We start from the raw sequence: 18,084 nt of genomic DNA, 5'->3' as shown, positions 1-18,084 counted from the left end.
TAAAGATCTGAGTGAATTAATTCCTTAAGAGTAGTATTTGTCTATAATTGCTTACTACCTTGGACAGACTTTTGCATTAGGGTTTTTAATTAAGCTACATACATAATTGTAACTTAGCAGCAAGTATTTTGCATCCTGAGCATAGGAATGTAACTTAGAGCCGTTCTAATCCTTAGTGCTCTGTTTTCTGATCTCTGCTTGCAGGGTGGCATTCCACCACAGCCACGAGCCGCGCATACATGTGCAGTTCTTGGAAATAAGGGCTATGTCTTTGGCGGACGTGTTTTGGTTAGTGTTTTTTATGGAAATGGTCTTTTCTTGTTTGATGTTTCCTATAAAAATTTATCCTTTGTTTTTGTGGAATAGCTGAACATTCAGATAGTCTGGAAATTAAAATACCATTCAATAATAGCTTTAAAAAATCTCCTATTACCTGAACAGACCATATCTAAGTAATCACAAATGATTATAAATCATATTTTAATGGGGAGAATCCTTCACTTCAGTGATTTATCAGAAAAACCTTACTTCTTATTATCTAAATCTTGTTAGTTTATACTCATTTTTTCCTTTCTCCCCTGACACATTCATTTGGTAGCTCTATGATAATTTTATTAATGCTTAGCATTGTTTCCCAATATGTAAACTTCTGATATTAAGTAAAATAGAGTTGATCTATTTTTAATATGACTTTATTTTAAAGCCAAAATTTAAGTCCATGAAATATGTAAAACACCAACTGACCAATTTCATGCATTTTTATTTTAGCAAACTAGGATGAATGATTTGCACTATCTAAACTTAGATACCTGGACCTGGTCTGGAAGGTGAGTTTGAAATTCTAAGTATTGTTTTAACCTATAGGTATTTCTGTGTTTGTGTGTGTCTGCACATGCATGCTGTAATCCAAATTTGGGTCTGTAAAACTGAACAGATGTTTTCTTCCCCTTCAGATTGTTTGCCTAAGCAAGGAATATGTAGATATAAATATAGAGTTTGTTCTTTAATCAGGCTACCTAAAACATGAGAACACTAACAGTTAATTGATTATGTGAAAGTACTGGGTTTTTTTTAAATTACTGGTTTTATATTACAAATTCTTAAGGGTCTTTAAGAAATAATGAAACAAAGAGATAATCAAGTGAGTCAAAATCAGATTTTATTGCTCCTAATATATATTTAGAAATAGAATAATATATTTAGCTATCAATTCATCTGTTCATGTAATGAGATAGAATGAGAGCCATACATTATGCCAAAGTACAAATAGTGTTAAAAAATGAAACCACAGAAGTACTAGAAGGAAATATAACAATTTATCTTTAAAATCTTGGCGTGGAAAAAGCTTTTCTAAAGATGATATAAACCCAAAATTCATAAATGAAAAGACTGATAAGACCACTTAAGAATTAAATATTTCTGTGTAGAAATATATACCATAAAAAGTTAAGAGGCAAGTTGGAAAATGCAAACAAAAAGCAAACTAGAAGTAATATTTACAGTAATTCTAACAGAAAGGGCTATGATTCACAAGAACTCAGAAAATCGGAAAGAAAAAGACAATACAGTAAAAGTGAACAAGGAACATGAATGAACAACTCGTAGAAGAAATAAGAATATTTATAAATTATTATTTTTAATGTTCAACTTCATAAATTATTAAATAAATTGAAATAAAAATAATAATTTTCACTTTCCAGGAAGAATAATTACAAATGACCAGTGTATCCTATGTTGTAACAACACAATTAGTGGGTGTTTAAATTGGTACAATTTTCTGGAAGGTGGTCTGGCAATGTGTTTAAAATATGGAATTTCTACTTTGATCCAAAATTCCTCCCAAGACAAAAATTGGACAAGTGTTTATATGTGTGCACATATATGTATATGTGTGTGCATACACAACAAAGATGTTTATGGCAACATTATTTATAAAAGCAAAAACATGACATCAACCCTCATGTCCATAAGTGGGGGCTGTTAAATCATGGTACATTTGCCCAGTGAACTGCCATGCTTCCATTACCAAAGGAAACTATGCTTCATGGAATATTCTGCAACATATTAATTGAATGAAAAAAATTTACAGAACAGAATATGTGATCCTATTTGTATATTTTTAATAAATACGTTTAAGTGTGCATAAAAGTCAGGAAAGATATATACCAAATTATGATTTCTTATTGCTGGAAAACAGGATTATAGAACTCTCCTTTATAAAAAATAATTTTGTGGTTGAACATTTTGTAACCCAAATATTTTTTAATAGTTACAAAAACAGTAAAAATACTTCCATTTTGGAAAAAACAAATTACATCTTCTACCACAGGCCCATGTTATTCTCACCTCCTATATTAGTTAAACTTTTTCACTTATGGTCTTTTCGTGTGTTTTTTTTTTTTTGGCCTCAATGCATGGCCTATGGGATCTTAGTTCCCTGACCAAGGTTTGAACCTGTGTCCCATGCACCAGGAAGTCCTTGTGGTTATGTTTTTTAAGAATATGACAAGATTTGTTTGAAATCTTTAGAGGTTTATCCTGGATCTGGAATAGCTTGCATGCTTTTATTTTGTAATTAGAGTAGCTACTGTTTTCAAGAAATTCCATAATAAAAAGACCAAAGTAAAAAACAACAACAAAATCCCACAGTCAGCTGAAAATACAAAATTAAATGTGAAACAACAGTCAAAAATGATAGACATGAAAATAATTACATTGAAAACCTGAAGAAGTTTTTACTGATTTACCAACAGGGAAGCCAAATCTGGCCTCTGTACACTGACACCGAATTAAATCTCAAAGATAGAGTTTTGGGTGAAGTAAAAAAGAATAGCTCTACGCTGTGCCAGGCAAAGGGGACAACAGTGGGCTAATGCCCTCAAAACTGTGTGTCCCCACCCGAGGGAGCTTGTGAGGAGTCTTACAGTCCAGGAACAGGACTGCTGATAAGGATCAGGGTTTGTGCAGGGTCCACATTCCTTCAGTCCAGAGATCATCTGACGTCAGATGATGACGGGCAAACTGTGACCTTCCCTGCCATGATGAATGTTTCATCGAGTAGTTAACATCTTCCATTTGGTGAGGGTTTCAGTGCTACAGAAGAGTTCAAAGATATTATATATATCCCTTGAGGTGGAACCAGGACCCTGCCCCAAGAATGCACTTTTGTTTCTTTACTGCTCCTCCCTTGTTTCTGCACCCCCTCCTTTCCCTGATCAGCAACTGTTTGAACCTGCCCTTTGGAACTCAGAGAAGGGGACATAGAAAGGCTTTTGTGCCTAGGAGCTCCATAGGATCCAGCATTTCTGTAGGAATGATGCTCAGTATGCATTGTGAATAACTAGGAATTGACTTTTTAAATTTTCAGTCTGTGTTCCATGGCCAAGAGGGATAGATGTTACAAGGAAAGAAATGGCGTAAATTTGTCTAAGAATTTAAGAATGTTTTAAAAATATTATTGTAGGTGGGATTAGTATAATCAAATTTTTTTAAACAGGGAAGGGCAGTTTTTTCTTTCGAGATCTGAGATGATCAAAAACCTTTTATTTTCACTAACACAGTCAAAATTTTTTTGACTAGACTTTTCTATTTTTTCCCTCACCACAGGATTCCTATTAATGGAGAAAACCCTAAACATCGGTCATGGCATACTTTAACACCAATAGCTGATGATACTCTTTTCCTGTTTGGTGGACTAAGTGCAGACAATATTCCATTAAGTAAGCTGAAGTTTAGCCTACAATTAATATCTTATTCTTTTTACCTAATTGCATTTGATACTATGGTATCTTTCTTTTTCTGATTTTATAGTTTACCTTTATCCCCAACTATGTGGTCACATCAAGAATTTAGAAGTCCCCTTTGCTTTTGTACCCTTACCTCTCTTTAAGTTCTCCTGTTTCCTTGGTGTAGGGAAAGGAAGTAGTTGAACCTAGGGGAATTAAAGCCCCTTTCAACTATAGTATTCTGTGATTTTGTGACCTCCTAATTTTGACCCAGATGCTTACACTATAGTCTAGAAGAGGGATTAGAAGAAGAGCCTTTCCCAGAAGGCTCTGAAAAGACAAGGTGGGAATGCCACTTGCTTCTCTTTTTGTTCCAGAAGTATAAAGAAAGTGCTTAGCTAGAGTTTTTTTAACTCCTGACACTGCTGATTCCAATGGCTGTGAGTTTGTATCCCAGTTTTTCTTCAGCAGTAAAAATTGTGGCATCAAGATAGACAAATGACCAAGAATATTCACTTAGTTTGACATATTAAGTGTTTTGTAATTTAACTCAGAGTTTTCTATAGCTAGAGACATTTTCCTTAAGATACTTTATATAAGACCTTAAGACCATTTATATAATTTTATATAGGCTGTAAAAACAATTACTTGTTTTCCAAGAAAAATTTTTATTGTGCATCAGCTGTGTATCTGGCAGTCTGCTGGCCCATAAACTCCAGATGCTGGTTGGAGGAACAGCCAGTTTTTATAGATTTTTATACTTGTCTAATTTTGTGGGTTTTTTAATTAAAATAGATTTGGAATATAATTTAAAAACTAACATCTATACGTCTTAAATAGATACAGTATTGTGTCAATTATATCTCAATAACCAAACTGGAAGAAAAAAATTAACATTTACCCATTACACTAGGGTTTACTTAATTATATCTTCATGAGCTCTAGTGCTTCAGATCCCTATATGCTGGTTTTTGTCATTGAACTATGGAGAACTAAATTTCCTAATTCCTAGTCTAGTCAGTTTCCTCCCTTAGAGATTCAGTTTAAGATATGGTCATGTGGGTATCAGATGATCCCAGAAAACCATTTGGAGTTTTCTTGGCTGTGACTGTAGCATTGTGGTTAAATGATAATAGCACTGTGGCTATTTACAAAATGTCCAGTTGTTGTTTTTTTTTTTAGTGATGCTCACTGAACTATGTATGGGGAAAGTGATAAGGGAGCTAGGATTTGCTTTAGAATAATTCAGCAGCAAGAATGACAAAAAGACATAAATGGAGCACATGTGGCAAAACCTTAATAGTTGTTGAATCTGGGTTATGTGAAAGTTCATTGTCATGTTCACTTGACTTTTGTCCATGTTTGAGAATTTTTATGGTAAAATAGGCACACACACAAAAGATAGTCATATAAATGTAGCATGATAAATTTGGGGAAAAAAACTAAAATTTTATCCCAAAGACCTGATCTTAATTTCTGGACTGTCATAATATTGCAGGTGATGGTTGGATTCATAATGTCATAACAAATTGTTGGAAACAGCTTACACATTTACCTAAAACAAAACCCAGGTAAGTCCAGAAGTTGGCAAATATTGAAATAGTTAAGAATTTTAAAGTATTAAGATATAGCAGTAAATTTATAGTGTTTGTCATTAAAACCAGGAACCATTTGGAAGGATATCTTTCAAGTAAACTTGGTATTACCCAAATAATACATAGTAGAAAGGATATATTCAGTTTCTATCCATATTTGTATATTTGAAAGTATTACTCTTTTAGCTAACTGCATAATCTTGCCTGATAAATATCAAAAGGCTAAGAAATTGAAAGTATCATATAATGGTAATATTTTTAATAAGTAGATGAAAATGGGGTTGGCTTTATTAGTAGTTATTTGGGTTTTGAAGTGGTTTATAGCAATTTAATGAGGAAGTTGCTTTCATGTTTATCAAGTAGATGACAGATTATTATTTTGTTTATTAACTGATGTACTCATTAATGGAAATTTCTTGAAAATGTATTAGTTATTTGTGGTATATTATAGAGTAAAAGATTGTAGAAAAATATACCATTATTAGACTGCAAAGAAAATCACATTCATATTGTAATTCTTATTTTTTCTAATTTGAATGTAATGAAGATATATTCATAGGAGATTCAAGTAGTTTTATTCATTTTCATGTCATGTATTTCAGAATTTTTTACTAAGATTATATTAATGTGAAGCTTATTAATGATATATTAATGCATAATTAATGATATATTAATCAATTAAGCTAATTAATGATATTATTAATACTATTAATTATTACTAATAATTATATATTAATGCACAATCTAATGTTATGTATTTCAGAAATTTAAGAAATAACAAGTAACATACTTGAGAAAAAGGCCTAAAAAATATATACATTGTGTATATCTATATTAACATGCATAATACATTTAGAGCTTATCATAACTTCATATGTGATTATTATATTCTTATGTATAAAAATTCAGTGGAATGTATTTGCAATTCTGGGTCTTTTGAAATATATTGTTTAATTTAAAGAGTTTTGTGTTAAAATCCAGGAGCCCAGTGTTCTAGTCCTTGCTCAGCTAACACTTAGTTTTTTGGCTTGGGAAAGTCACTTTGAAGAAGCTGAGCATCAATTTCTTCACCTATGAAATGAGGGAGTTGGACTAGATGAGCTCTTAGTTCTCTTCCAGTTGTCTGTGTGCATGCATTACTTATAGACCAAAGTGGTAGTAAGAATGTGTTTAATTTTTAATTGCTCCTGTTTAATATTTCCATCCTTAATGAGTAATGAGAGCCATACAACTGTTATCAATAAAATACTAGTTAGAACTGAGCTATGTAAAGAGATTTCTTTGAACTCAACTGATGTGTCATGTAGACCGTACGCTGTATGAGAGTGCTCGGGCGATGAGCTTAGAGCAGCTGTGTGAGGACACAAGCTATCAGTCTGTAGAAAAACACCAGGTTGCAAGCTAGACGCCACCAGAGTCAAGGCAGGAAAGGCCTTCCAGTGTTCCTTGATGATGAAGTCCAGGCCAGAGTTTCCCTCAGGCAGATAAGACAAAGGCAGATCTATCTTCAGGTTACAAGGTGAGGAGGAGAACAGGTGGGATACAGTTTATTGTAAGGAGAGCATATATAAGTGTATATATACTAATTGTTTTTATGAAAGTAAGAGTGTATGTAACATCAAAATGTATTTCGTGCAAACTTTTCCAAGTTACAATTTGAAATGTAAGCTGCCCAATCCTCCTCTTGTAATTCTACAGAAAGGTTTCTCAACTTTGGTATTAATGACGTTTTGGACCAAATTATTCTTTGTTGTTAGGGGTGTCCTGTGCATTTTAGGATATTTAGAAGCATCTCTGGCCTTTATGTAATAGATGCCAGTGGTGTTGCGCCCACTCCCCCCTTGCCACACACACCTGGTATTATAACAATCAAATATCTCCAGATGTTGTCAGATGTCCCCTTGGGGACAAAATTGACCCTGTCCTACAGTGTAGCACTCTCTTCACTAGGTCTTACTTTAGATAAACTATGCTTGGGTGAATAGCTATCTATATAGTCATATCAGATCAGCTATATAGATGGCTATCAGCAAGGTCCCTTTTTTGTTTCTGTGAAAGATGTCCAATAAAGTGTTGCTATGTAGAGCCTTAGGCACTGTTGAATCCCGTGAGTATTGCCAAGGTTACACATGGCTTTCTCTTCTCAAAATTAAGCTGTTCCTTCCTGTGAGGGCATTCATTATACTTTGTCTCCTTTGCTCAGTCCCTCCTCCAAACCCTGTCCCCAATCCTACAACATAATCTGCGTGTTGCTGAAGATCTATATAACTTATATTCTAACATACAAGTTGGAGAGTTAATTGGGAAGAATATTTCCCAAACAAAATTTCTAATGACTCAGTTCTGTTCTGGGTCCCAAGTGCATTAGTCCTTGAATGTGTCATGATTGTTTGAGAAAACTATTTTAACAAATTGTGCACAATCCCACTGTTTGCACTTGTGGAAATTAAATAAAAAGAATTAATGTACTAAAAATAGTTATGTGGTAATAAAAGACGTGGTAGTACGTAATTTGGGAGGCATCTATTGCTTCAGAAATTTGGCCTATTAAGGAAAGCAATCAAGTACTCTCAGAAACAAAGCAATGACTGTAAAACTTCATTTATTTTCTAAAAGTGAGAAATTATGTGTACTATTTTCTGAGGGTTAGACCCCCAGAAACATTGAATTTTATAAAAACGTAACATTACTTTTTAATGTGAAATTGTACATGAATATGAGCTATCAGACCATTTCCAAAACAACATCAGATGCTCTAGCTCTTTCTGAAATAATTTGTGTATTGAGTAAATTATGCTAGTATTTTGTGTTTGCTTTTGTTAGTCAGAAGTTTTTGAGCACCTACTGGATGCAGAAAACCTTATTAAGCATTTTTAAGGAGAACATAAAATTAGATTACCGAAATTCTAGTGGTGTGCTGGTAAATAGTTATCAACTGCTGTCCAAGAAAAACAAAACCGAAAAAAGTCCTAATTTGTAGCATTTGCTGATTTCCACTGTGGCCAACATATCGTCGAACATGATGTGCCTGGAGTTGACAGGCACAACTGGCTTTACCCAAATCCAGCACACCACTGGGGCCATTTTTTACCTTAAAGACTTTATAGAGTTTTTGTTGGGAGTTAGAAAACAAATTACATCAAACAATTGAAGTAGTAGATAGAGCAGTTTGTCTTCAAATGTAAGTTAAGATATTGTAAAATAAGCACATAAATGTTGAAAGGTGCTGAGCAGAGAGGGTAACAGAGCCAATTTGGGTGGTGTTTGGAATCCTTCCTGGGGATTTTGAGCCTGTTTTTAGGCCCTGAGAGAATGACTTCTCATTCTAAGCCTAAGAAACAGGGCGAACCAAAGCCTAGGAAGAGATGTAAGCTTTTCTCTTAGGGGACACAAATGAATGGACTTGGCTGAAGTTGGAGGGAGGGTTCATTTGAGAAAATTACAATTTATCAGAAAAAGAAATAGCTGTTGATCATAAATTTGAGGCTAAGAACAATGGCACAGATGCTTCCTGATCAGGAAATATCCATGTTTAAAAACAATAAATATTTGAAATATATTATTTATCAGTTCTATGTAGCTGGAAGAGATTAGAGACAGAAAAATGAGGAACGTGTTATGGTATTCTGTACCCAAAGTGATTAATGTGACAATGTAAAGAGAATGATGAGAATAGCGCCATGGCAGATAGCAATAAGAAAACTGTTTATGGAATAGGCTGGTCAGTTCTTTTTAAAATTGTTTTATTTTGTGATACTATCTATGAGATAAAGAGGTTAGAAAAAAGTTGAAGGATATGATATGAAAGAGTTATTGGGAGTCATCTCTTTCATTGAAATAATGTGATTTAATAAACCCTAGAACCCAAGTCTCTAATGATTCTAGAGGAATTTAAAATCTAACCTCTTTGAGGATATGGCACAGGCTTATGTTCAATCATGCCTCTTTTGAAATAGATTCAATTTTAGAGTGTTCAGTTTAAAATTGATTTATAAGTGATGTACAGCTTCTTCCTTGATAGTATTTCACGGTTTATAATTTTCAATCACAGGTTATGGCACACAGCCTGTTTGGGAAAAGAAAATGAAATAATGGTATTTGGTGGGAGCAAAGATGATTTACTTTCCTTGGATACAGTAAGAAATTTTCATATCTAAATATTTTCTCTGAGTAATTGTTTTATTGACGCTAAATGGCTGTTCAAAAAGATTATTGATATTCCCACATTGAAAAAAGGGCACAAAATGCTACACTGTTGTATGATTAATCTCCAGAATGAGTGACTTTTGTGAAGCATTTCAGGATATTTGGAGTTGATAAATCAAAATAGGTCTATTAACATTAGTCAAGTTATTAAGAAGAGCTTTTAAAAGATGACTCTTCCTTTTCTCTTTGACCCTTCCCATAGTCTGGGTATTTATAATTTTATCAAATTAAAATATTTGTAAACATGAAAAGAATACATATAATGTATATGTAAACTACTAAGTATAAGTACTCTTGAAATTTGCTACCTAACTTAATAACTGGAACATTATCAATGCTAGCTTTTCCCTTCATGAGGAAACTACTTTGAAATGTTTAAAGTATATTTTATTTCTATTTTATGTTCCCTTTGCCACTGCTTTATCCACCCCTGTTTTACAATTGAGTTTAGTTAAAGCATTCTGATTTTAAAATCTGATAAAACTAAAGTCAAAGGGATAAATAAGTAGATTTTGTAGCTTGTGTGGCTCAGCTGGTAAAGAATCTGCCTGCAGTGTGAGACTTGCGTTCGATCCCTGGGTTGGGAAGATCCCCTGGAGAAGGGAAAGGCTACCCACCAAGTATTCTGGCCTGGAGAATTCCATGGACTGTGTAGTCCATGGGGTCGGAAAGAGTCGGACATGACTTTCACTTTTCACTTTGGAAAGTATTTTTCTTTCCCTCCTAGCACCCTGGGAAATTCAGAGAGATGGGCACAGTCTGTACATGATGGACCAGGAGCTCAGGATTGCTTGCTCTGGTTTGCATCAGGCGCTGGGGAATGGCTGACACTGGGAGCTGGTGGGGATGGGCTACTCTTGAGCCAGAGCCCGCCCCCAAGAACCCCAGCGCCCTCTCACCTCTTCAGGCATTGTTTTTTCCAGACTTGCTCCTACAGAGTGGCAAGCTGAAATAAGGTGGCTTTTCTCCTGGGAATTTGGTTTACTGTAAGGTTCTGGGGCCTCCAAATCAAATGTTAGGTATAGTGAAAGTTTTAGAACTTTCTATGGCTAAGAACTCGGTGCTTTAAGGAAAGATTAAAACCACAACTTTACCTTTATTTAAAAAGCAAATTAAAAAAATTAAAAAATTAAAAAAAATAAAAAGCAAATTTTGTGGTTTGTCTTTATTTTCTTGGCACTAGAAATCTCTATTTAGGATACAAACTTTATCATTAACATATGAATTCTGATTAAAATCATGATCATAAATTGTGAAGTTCTAAAGACCTACTTGAAAGGATAAGAAAAAATGTTTGCTGACTCCTCCCCATTAACTTTTCGATGAGAGAGTCATTATCCAAAAAATCATCTGAATTTGTGATTTTCAAATTAGGAATTCCCAGGGAATCTATCACCTGGAAAAGGGAGACAGAGATTTTATTTTATTTTATTTTTTATTTTTTTAAGAATAGAGATTTTAAAATGAATCATTTGGAAGAAAAAGTTCTGCTTAAAAGACAAAAACTTGAAGACCACTGCCATTCTCATTTTGAAACCACTGTTCTAAGAAAAAAAAAACATTTGCAGTTATATAGGCTGTGCTTAGTTAAAAGTTGGGTCACTGAATAAATGGTAACCATACACCCAAAGTTTGTATAGCTAGCAGGTGTGTATATATTTGTGTGTGTGTGACTAGAGATTTATTTGCTGCTTTACATAATTTCTTCTACATTTATAAAATAAAAATATTCAGTTATTAATGTTACTGTTATTTTTATTAAAAGTCTTGACCACTCCTTTTTTATGTTGATTAGGGTCATTGTAACGATTTATTGATCTTTCAAACACAGCCTTATTCATTACTCAGGTAAGAAAATTCATTACTTTAAAATATGTATGTTATTAATATATGATAATTTCTTTCTTCTTCCTTTTTGGGAAGTGTTATAATATTTTTCAAGTAGTTTATCACTTGAATTTAAGTTTACAGCTGCCTAAGAGTATAATCCGGAGAAGGCAATGGCACCCCACTCCAGTACTCTTGCCTGGAAAATCCCATGGACGGAGGAGCCTGGTGGGCTGCAGTCCATGGGGTCGCCAAGAGTCGGACACAACTGAAAGACTTCACTTTCACTTTTCACTTTCATGCATTGGAGAAGGAAATGGCAACCCACTCCAATGTTCTTGCCTGGAGAATCCCAGGGACGGGGAGCCTGGTGGGCTGCCGTCTATGGGGTCGCACAGAGTCGGACACGACTGAAGCGACTTAGCAGCAGCAAAAGCATAATCAAATTTGTAATGATGCATCATATGCCAGTACATTTCTAAAAATTAAAATATACAGTATAGTCACATTTTTGTTTCTGAAATTGAATTTAGTTCATGTGGTAGTGTTAAACATAGTGTACTTCCTTGATTCTAGGCCTGACTTTCTCATATTTTAACTTTCTGAAATCAGAGTGTGTCTAATACTAGACACATACATGCACGTCTCATTAATATATAGAATTTCTCTTTTAACCCCAAAGTTTTTATTAGTGGTGTGACTTTGTGGGTCAGCTCTGCCCAGGAAGAGTTTTGAGAGTAAGCGGGGGGCCAACAACTGAGCATTAAGAACTCATAACATTTGAGGCATAGGACAAGGACGCGCAAGAGAGTGACCAGAGTTAAAGATGAAGCAGGAGATAAAGGGAGCACAAAAAACGAGGGAGGAAGTCACTGCAGATGGAGCATCTGCTTCCTGTAAGGAGGTCACAGAACATCTGGGTCGGCAAGTGCCCTGGAGTTTGGCAGTACTAAGATGTTGTTGGTACCGTACAGGGGGAAGCCAGGATGACTTCTGGGGGTGAGCGCGACCAGAGGAGTGAGAGTATTTGTTTCTATGCTTACAGAAGAAGCCATCATCGAGGCAGTTATTGGAAACACAATAAATGAAGGGAAAGTGAATGGAGCAGGCTCTTGAGGAGGTTGATTTTAGCAAACAGGTAACAGAACTATCCCTTGACTGGAGGAAGAGTACTTTTAAAATAATGGGGAAAGAAGGAAATATAGTTATAGGAATAGGTGACTTTGTTGGTGGGGCAGGGCACTGAGGTGGTTTTGGCTGACAGCGAGGTTGTCTGAGGAGGAAGAGGGGAGGTGAGGCTGTGGATTTAAGAACAGTGAAGATGTGCCACAGCTGCTGACGAGACTGTGAGCAGATGCTGATGAGGGAGGTATTAATACAATATTGTTCTGCTGAGCACTCAGGAGGGCCCAGCGGAGATGGAACAGAATCTGTATGCCACATCCACAGAAACGTGGTTTTCTCCAGCAGCATGAAGCAGCCAGGTTGTAAGTGCAGAAAGGAGATGGTTGGCTGAGTTTAGCCACGATGGTACAAACAGAGGGACAGTGGAGAAAGAGATTGTTGGCAAGAGAATGAAGAATGAAGTGCGTATGGACAGGCAAATGCATATGGATAAACTGTGAAATGAATATGGACAGGCTGGTTAGGGAAGAAAGTTACAACAGGGCTGGTGTCATTATTTGGAGATCTGGAAAGAGTCAAAGGAGGAAAGGGGTATAAGAGGTAAAAGAATATAAGGTTGTGGTCCAGGAGGAGGACAGAAGTTTAAGATTTCAGAGGTGAACTGTCCAGAGTGAAGTCATAAGAGTAAAGAGGGTTTTCCACACAGATGTTAAAATCAGTCTAGGGACAAGACTGTGAGGAGCCCAGGGCCAAAGTCCTCAGCAGTGGGGGGAAATGAGCGGGAGATTAACAGATGGCAGCACCGGAGGGTGAAATGATTGCAGCCTGGAAGCAGGAGGGGGGAGCACGGAGAATGCATACTAGTGTCCGCTCCTGGCTGTAAAAGTGGAGATAGGGGAAATTTGTTCCCTTTTCTCAAGAAGAGAAAGAAAAAAAAAACTGCAGAAAGCAGCTTTCTTAGATTTCACTTAAAACAAGGACAGAAAGTCAGAGGAAGCAGGAGTGTTTGTGGACACAACTGGTGTTTCAAAAGGCACCAAGGAAAGATTTGGAAGGGGAGATAAGCAGGGATGGGGAAGATGAACCAGTATAGGACACTGGGCGTGCCTGCCTTTGAGGTTAGGACTCAGCTTGGCTGAGTTAGGACTCAGTCCATTTCTGGAGGTGGGTGCAAGCTGCAGGGAGGGTTGGGTCACAGGGAATGAAATGGATGCAAAGTGTTGCATCTCAGGGTGATGGAGAAGACAGTTCTCAGAGAAGAGTGGTTATTGGGCTGGAAGAATACGTGAAAAGGAGTCTGCTTCAGACTAACTTGCTTCAAAATTAAGTCTGAATCTTTTTTACTTAAAGAACAGTATACATGGTAAGTTGTAACTGGATTTTGGTCAGACACGGCACTATGCTATAAAAATACACAATTAATGTGGTGCTCTGGAAAGAACATGTATCCTGTCACGTTCCAAACAATACAAAGGGAGTACATAATCCTGTGAGATTTTTATAATACTTGCCTATACATATTTTATAAGTTCAGGTTCAAAAAGTAATAATTCTGTTATGTTTGGCTTACAGGTCATGCCTTGACTGCATTGGTAAAAATGCTATAATTTTAGAAAGTCAGATATCTTTATTACCTCCTAAACTTCTCCAACAAGTACTCAAAAAAATAACATTTTGGACTGCAGCTAATCACCGGGAAGAACAAAGAGCCCAAAAAGAAGAAACAGAAAATAAATATCAGTGGATCAGTAGCAATTAAGTTGTTATATATGCTATATGTTTAATATGTTTAAACATTTTAATCAGACTGTATATTTACCCCCTAAATTGGAGGCTTTATTTAGAAGATAAAATCTGAAACAGAAATTCTATGTTAAAGTGATTGTATGGCATGAGATATATGAAAAGAAGATGTTAATGGCAGATTAATTTATATTTGTAAATTAATTTAATTGTAAGTTGCAGAAAAAATCTACTTTCTGAAAGTAAGTACAATTGTCAGAGATTTTAACTCACTGTGTCCTCTTTACAGGAAAGATTATACAAATTTGAGAAGAATTAAGAAATTACACCCAAGGACTTAGGGACTCTCCAACATAAAGACAAATAGATATATAAAAACACCTCATGTCAGCTTTCAGAAAGAATAGATTTTTCTCAAGTCACTTTAAAGTCACCTAAAGTTTCCCATTAAATAATTCAGTTATTTAAAGAACTTCTCCTTAAATAACTAATGTAGCTGGCCAAAACGAGAAAATAGGCAGGCACTGGTATGGGATTAAATATTGAACTCCTTTTAGCATTTATCTAGTAAAGTATTCTTGGTCATCTTTATTTGAGTAGGGAAATGAATGTCTTCATTGTCTTTCTGTTACCTCTAAGTTGTTAGATTGTCCCATTTTCTCTGTATATATAAAGACAATGTTTGAAAGCGTTACAGTGGAGATTTATCATACAGGGTTTGACATACTGAGAGGCAGCATAGTTATTAACTTTTGAGACACCTTAAAATACATTTTGTCTTGGGGGCATACTTCTAAAAAGTAACCTTCAGTGAATTATGAAATGGGATGATAACCTAGTAATTTATCTTTCTAGAAACTCATTTTGGCCCACACCATTCTACAGAGTTGGTGCTCAAGACCCAGGTTATTCGAAATATGTTATCTTACCATTTGTTTTCAGTATTAACTCCCTATAAAGAAATGGAACATGAATATTTATCTTTGTAGTCCTTAAATAGTACTTTTTCCATAATTAAGAAGTTCTTCATATATCACAGTCATATCCATCCATTAAATTACTAATAACAAGGAATTGCTGAAAACTTGGTATATAAAATTTCTACCATACTACCATGCAAGTTGGCTCTGCAATTTAAAATGTTAGAGTAAATGTATTTCTATATTGAAGTATATGTGTAATTTATAATGAAAATTACAGTAGTTTGTAGATCTTCTTAAATTTTAGAGATATATTTTATATATATATATATATGTACTGTATTTTGGATGTGTAAAACTTCTATTTATGTATTGAAATATTTTGTGTTTGCATTTTATTATACAAACTATATAGAATTACTATTTTCCTAGTTTTGTTAGTGTGAACCAGTCATTAGAATTGTGCAAATGATACTTCAGCATAAGTTTTCATTTCTGCTTACTATTTTCAGGCTGAATAACAGATTTAGAAAGTGAGTCTCACAGGTAATACAGGTCTTAGAAGTAATTATTTTATTACTATGAACTTTAGTATCAGCAGTCTATAAGGAAAAACTATCTAAATATATTAGATAGTGATAGATGACACAGTGGGATGACCTCTTTTTAAATAGCTTCTGAATTATTTCAGTACTTTCTCTAGCCTCTTAGAAAAGTACTTCTGTTTATAAACAGTTTACCTAAACATTAAAAGTTAGATTAGCCCCTCAAAACACACACACTTGAGTAAGGCTTTAAGAGAATGAAAATCTATGTATTATCTTTGGCACACAAATCTGGTGCTCTTCTTATTTGACTGATTATGCTGTACTACTTCAAAAAGTTATGTTCTGAACTAGCCCCATGTTAGGAGTGGCAGGGAATTCTAATCTGATCTTCAATTTCCAAAACTTGCCTTAAATCAGGGCTTCCTTGCTACTAAGAGATGTAAAGATTCTGGGAGCTGGCAGAACCAGTTTTGAAAATCCCTAGTCAAGCAGTCTTCATTCCTCATTTCTTACCTCTGTATGGTTTACTGTCAACTCTTTTGTTGTTGACCTGTGCTGTGTATAGGAGCCCAAGGCAACATCAGCCTCATGACTTTTTTTTTTTTCCCTTCAGCCTCACAACTTTAAACCCTCCCTTATGGGTTCTCTGTTTGAAAGATGGGTCTAGAGGGTTGACTTTTTTCTTTTTCCAGGTGGTTCACAAAATAGGTTTCCAGTCTGATTCTCAAGAAAAAAGAATTTCTGGCCATCTTTATTATGTGTATCAGAATATTCGTCCAGTTGTCAGGAAGGATTCTTTTGAGGTATTATCATTTTTAGAATGATACAGTAAATGGCATATCAAAATTAGTAGTATCTTTTCCAAGTAGTATCTTTGCAAAAACACCTTTAAAAATTATCAGCCTCTTGATAGAAGCTTAAAAATATTCTTTAGAACTTCATGCTGCCAACCCAGAAACAAAGTGATGTTTCATAACTACATTATTTATATGTATGTATGTGTGAGAGAGAAATAATATAAACTCACTAAAGTAGAATAATTTTCATGGTAGTACATATTGTTTGAAAAAGTAAAATTTTGATTTCAGAACACTTCAAAGGAAAAGAAGCAGTTTTAAGAATTCCCATTTTTTGGTGCCCGTTTTTCCATTGTATTAATATTGTGATTCTATTGGAATTTCCAGCTCGATGGAGTTACCATGTGGTCCAGCACGTGGGTACAGCAAGAACATTTTCTAAATCACCCATGTAATGGACTGAATGTTTATATCCCCACAAAATTCATATATTGAAACCCTAATCCCCAGTGTGATGATTTTTGGAGGTGGGGTATTTGGGAGGTAATTAGGTTAAGATGAGGTCAGGAGGGTGGGGACCGGGGATGGATTATTGGAAGAGACCAGAGCTCTCCTTCTATGTCCCTTCCCTATGAGAAGGCAGCCCACTGCCAGGCAGGAGGGCCCACAGTAAGTACCAAGTCTGTCTGTACCTTGATCTCAGACTTCCTAGCCTCTAGAACTGTGAGAAATAAATGTTGTTTAAGCCATCCAGTCTGTGGTATTTTGTTATATTTGCCTGAGCTAAGACAAACCTGAAGTCCACAGTTTATGTTGGGGTTCATTCTTGGTGGTGTATGTTTTATAGGCTTAGACAAATGTGTAATAACATTTATCTACCTTTATAGTAACATAGAAACTAAGCACTGCTCTAAAAATCCTCTGCGTTCTGCCCATTTATTCGTCCCTCCCCACTAAGCCCTGGCAACCATAGATATCTTACTGTTTTCATATTTTTGCCTTTTTCATGCTATACAGTTAGAATTATACAGTATGTACGTTTTTTAGATTGGCTTATTTCATTAGTAATATGCATTTGGGCTCCCCTGGTAGTTCAGATGGTAAAGAATCTGCCTGCAATGTGGGAGATACGCGTTCAATCTCTGAGTCAGGAAGATCCCCTGGAGAAGGAAATGGCAACCTACTCCAGTATTCTTGCCTGGAAAATCCCATGGACAGAGGAGCCTGGCGGGCTACGGTTCATGGGGTTGCAGAGCCGGACACGACTGAGCAACTAACACACAATATGCATTTAAGTTTCCTCCATGTCTTCTCATGGCTTGAAAAAAATGGCTCATTTTCCAGTACTGAATAATATTCCATTGTCTCAATGTTTTACAAGTGAGGAAACAAATTTAGATCACAATAATTCTTAATTTTCAGTCTAACGCTCTCCTAACTAAGCTATTCCGGCTAGCTTAGATCACAATAATTCTTAATTTTCTCTTGATCTAATTGAAAAGTGTCATGTAAAATGTAAGCTAAAATAGCGTCTGTGTGAACAGGATTCCCTTTCCTCCCTGAAGGCCTGGGAGGTGAAGATTTCTGAAACACTTTTT

At 35.3% G+C, this 18,084-nt stretch overlaps 1 protein-coding gene across 4 annotated transcripts in view; it reads left to right on the top strand.

Annotated features, from left to right (window-relative positions):
• KLHDC1 (kelch domain containing 1) overlaps positions 1 to 15,867 on the top strand; it is a 37,701-nt gene extending 21,834 nt beyond the window's left edge. For 2 of the 4 annotated variants that reach the window (XM_043920227.1, XM_043920229.1), the window contains 7 exons: positions 205 to 288; positions 769 to 827; positions 3,607 to 3,719; positions 5,224 to 5,296; positions 9,372 to 9,456; positions 11,322 to 11,374; positions 14,051 to 15,867. In XM_043920227.1, coding sequence (XP_043776162.1) covers positions 205 to 288; positions 769 to 827; positions 3,607 to 3,719; positions 5,224 to 5,296; positions 9,372 to 9,456; positions 11,322 to 11,374; positions 14,051 to 14,237 — 654 coding nt within the window. In that variant the 3' untranslated portion in view covers positions 14,238 to 15,867. Of the gene's footprint in view, positions 1 to 204; positions 289 to 768; positions 828 to 3,606; positions 3,720 to 5,223; positions 5,297 to 9,371; positions 9,457 to 10,974; positions 11,284 to 11,321; positions 11,375 to 12,398; positions 12,492 to 14,050 lie in introns of those variants that run through there. The other 2 variants (XR_006344025.1, XM_043920230.1) reach the window with 2 other exon arrangements.
• The last annotated feature ends 2,217 nt before the right edge of the window (positions 15,868 to 18,084 follow it).

Source organism: Cervus elaphus, chromosome 12 (genome assembly GCF_910594005.1).
Source record: "Cervus elaphus chromosome 12, mCerEla1.1, whole genome shotgun sequence".
NCBI classification, from domain to species: Eukaryota; Metazoa; Chordata; class Mammalia; order Artiodactyla; family Cervidae; genus Cervus; species Cervus elaphus.
This window is presented reverse-complemented; position numbering and strand designations above follow the sequence as displayed.